This window comes from Octodon degus, unplaced genomic scaffold (genome assembly GCF_000260255.1).
Source record: "Octodon degus isolate 3935 unplaced genomic scaffold, OctDeg1.0 scaffold00268, whole genome shotgun sequence".
In the NCBI taxonomy this organism is placed as follows: Eukaryota; Metazoa; Chordata; class Mammalia; order Rodentia; family Octodontidae; genus Octodon; species Octodon degus.
The window spans coordinates 555,479-557,919 of NW_004524844.1; the positions used below are offsets into that span (position 1 = coordinate 555,479).

The window sequence follows — 2,441 nt, forward strand, 5'->3', positions numbered from 1 at the left end:
AGGGCAGAGGGAGGCAGTACCGTGACTTTGGGCTGGTCAGAGAAGGAGCGCTTGTTGCACTGCAGTTGGGCTGCCACCAACTGCTGGATCATTAGTTCCTGAGCCGCTGTTAACTGGATGCCCTCGCCTTCGCCAGGGCCCTGGCCCCCTGCCTCAGACCCTCCGGGGGAAGCCCCAGGGCCAGAGGTCGAGCTGCTGCTGCCCCCTGGCTCCACAGGCAATGGCTGCTGCTGCTGCTGCTGCTGCTTCTGAATCTTCTTCTTCCGGATCTGTTCTTCTGAGAGCACACCTGTGGGGGACACAGGCCTCAGCAGCTGCCCGGCCGGGGCAGGCGCAGGTGCTGGCGCAGGCGCGCCCCACCCCACACTCACACTGCTCCCTCATCCCTGCCTCCTTGCACTTGCGCAGCCGGCACTGCTGGCACTTGCGCCGCATGAAGGCATCCATCTGGCAGGTTCCACCACCCCGGCAGACGTAGCGCCCAGCTCCACCGTGGACCACGCTGCGCCGGAAGAAGCCTTTACAGCCTTCACAGCTCAGCACGTTGTAGTGGAAGCCAGAGGCCTTGTCCCCACACACGCGGCAGAGCTCATGGCCCAGCATCTTGGGAGCTGGGCCCTTCTTTCGCTTGCGCTCAGGTTCAGGCTCCTCATCTGGCTCTAGGATGACTGGGATGGGCAGACAAAGGTCATGAGAAAGAGTCACCGAGACCACAGCCAGGGTGCAGGTCCTCGAGCCAAACCAAGGGCACAAGCCAGAGGGCAGAGGGTGACAGCAGGAGATGCGCACAGCCAGGGCCCACAAGTCAGTGGGGGAAATGAGCACGTCAGTGGGATACACAGAACGAATCTGCACGGGAGGCCTCCAGAACAAATGGAAGGAAGTCAACAGGAGACAGGAGCCTCCCATCTTCTTAGCTGCCTTTCTCATCTTTCTCCCTGCCTAGACCCCTCCCGGGCTCCACACAGCTCCCTGTCTCGGACCCTGGGCCCCATCTCACCGACGATGCAGGCCGAGCTGGCCCCATCGGTGCCTGGGACATCAGGGTCGGGACCCTCAGGGCACGGCTCAGGGCCCTCCTCCTTTATAGTGGGTGAAGAGGAGGAGGTGCTGGGCTGAGGGGGGGCATTTCCTGAGAGGCAGAGGGAAGAGAGGAAGGAACAGTGAGCGTCTGCCAGCCTGTGATGGGGTTCAGTGAGGAAGAGGATCACTCACCAGGCTGGGGGGTGTCCCCGGAACTTGTAGTTGGGGAAGACATGGTGGGGTCACGAAGCAGCCTGTAGAATACAGGGGAGCGAGAGGCTTGTGGGCTCAGGAGGAGTGGGCCATGCCCTTTTCCTTTCCCGGAATGTTTTTACTATTGCACAGTGTCCACTTCCAGCTGAGCGCAGTGGCACACGCCTGCAATCCCAGCACTCAGAAACTGAGGGAGGCTGATGGCTGTGAGTTCAGGATGAGCCTGCACAGTGACTTCAAGGACAGCCTGGACTGTAAGATTCAAACCCTGTCTCCAAATAAACTCCAAAAAATCCCAAAGAAAAGCCATTGGCTGCTCTAGTTCCCTTAGCCTCTCCCCTCCTCTTCCACGCCCCGCCCACCCAGGCCCCACCCACCTGCTCTGCTCCAAATACCAGCCATTCCTTCAACCATACGGTCTTCAAGGCCTCCCACCGTCGTTTCACACCACCTACTCTTACTAAGCTGCCACCTCACCTCTGCTGAGAAAGCCCCCCAGTCTGATTTGATTCCACCTCCTCCCACTGTGCTCCGCCCACTCGTTTCCTCCTAGGCCCCGCCCCATTCCTCCTAGGGCCCACTCCCTCCATCCCATCCTCGAATTGCCTTCCTAACACTTAGCCCCGCCCACCTGTGCCCCCTGCCCCAAGCTCCGCCCACTCCTTGCTTCAGATCCCGCCCCTCTCCTCCCACCAAGCTCCGCCCCACACCTCGCTCCAGGTCCCGCCCCTCTCCGAGTGCCAGTGGGAGGCGGGGCTCATGGCTGCGCGCGGGGGTCTAATGGGCTGCCTTTCGCGGGGTCGGCTGCTCCCGTTGCCCTGGAAACATCCGGGAGAGGCGCGAGCTGCGGAGTGGAGGGAATGGAAGAGGAGCGGGAGGCTAAGTGGAGCCGGCGGACAACGCCGGGAAGCCCTGGGCCGGGCTCCTCCCGCGTCTTCCCACTCTCGAGTACACTTGCCTCCGTCCCTGGCTCTGCTTCTCCTCCGCAGCCCCTGACAGGCCACCGCTACCGGGTCCCCTCAAAAGTAACTTCTGGGAGTCTGGGCTTGTAGCTCGCCTAGCATGCGTGAAGCCCTGGGTTCGGTCCCCAACACCGCAAAAAACGAAGAAAAGTAACTTCGCCACTTCTTCCGGCAACCCCCGCCTTGCGTCATTTCCGGAAAAGGATGGCTAGCGAAAAGTGACGGACTTCCGGTTCGTTCCAG

General features: G+C 61.5%; 1 protein-coding gene across 1 annotated transcript in view; it reads right to left on the reverse strand.

Annotated features, from left to right (window-relative positions):
• Nr1h2 (nuclear receptor subfamily 1 group H member 2) overlaps positions 1-1,993 on the reverse strand; it is a 19,350-nt gene extending 17,357 nt beyond the window's left edge. The window contains exons 1-3 of the mRNA XM_023706710.1: positions 1,947-1,993; positions 1,216-1,277; positions 1,055-1,132 (exon numbers count right to left, since the gene is read on the reverse strand). Of these exons, the coding sequence (XP_023562478.1) occupies positions 1,055-1,132; positions 1,216-1,258 (121 nt within the window). The 5' untranslated portion in view covers positions 1,259-1,277; positions 1,947-1,993. The remainder of the gene's footprint in view (positions 1-1,054; positions 1,133-1,215; positions 1,278-1,946) is intronic.
• Between the last annotated feature and the right edge of the window lie 448 nt (positions 1,994-2,441).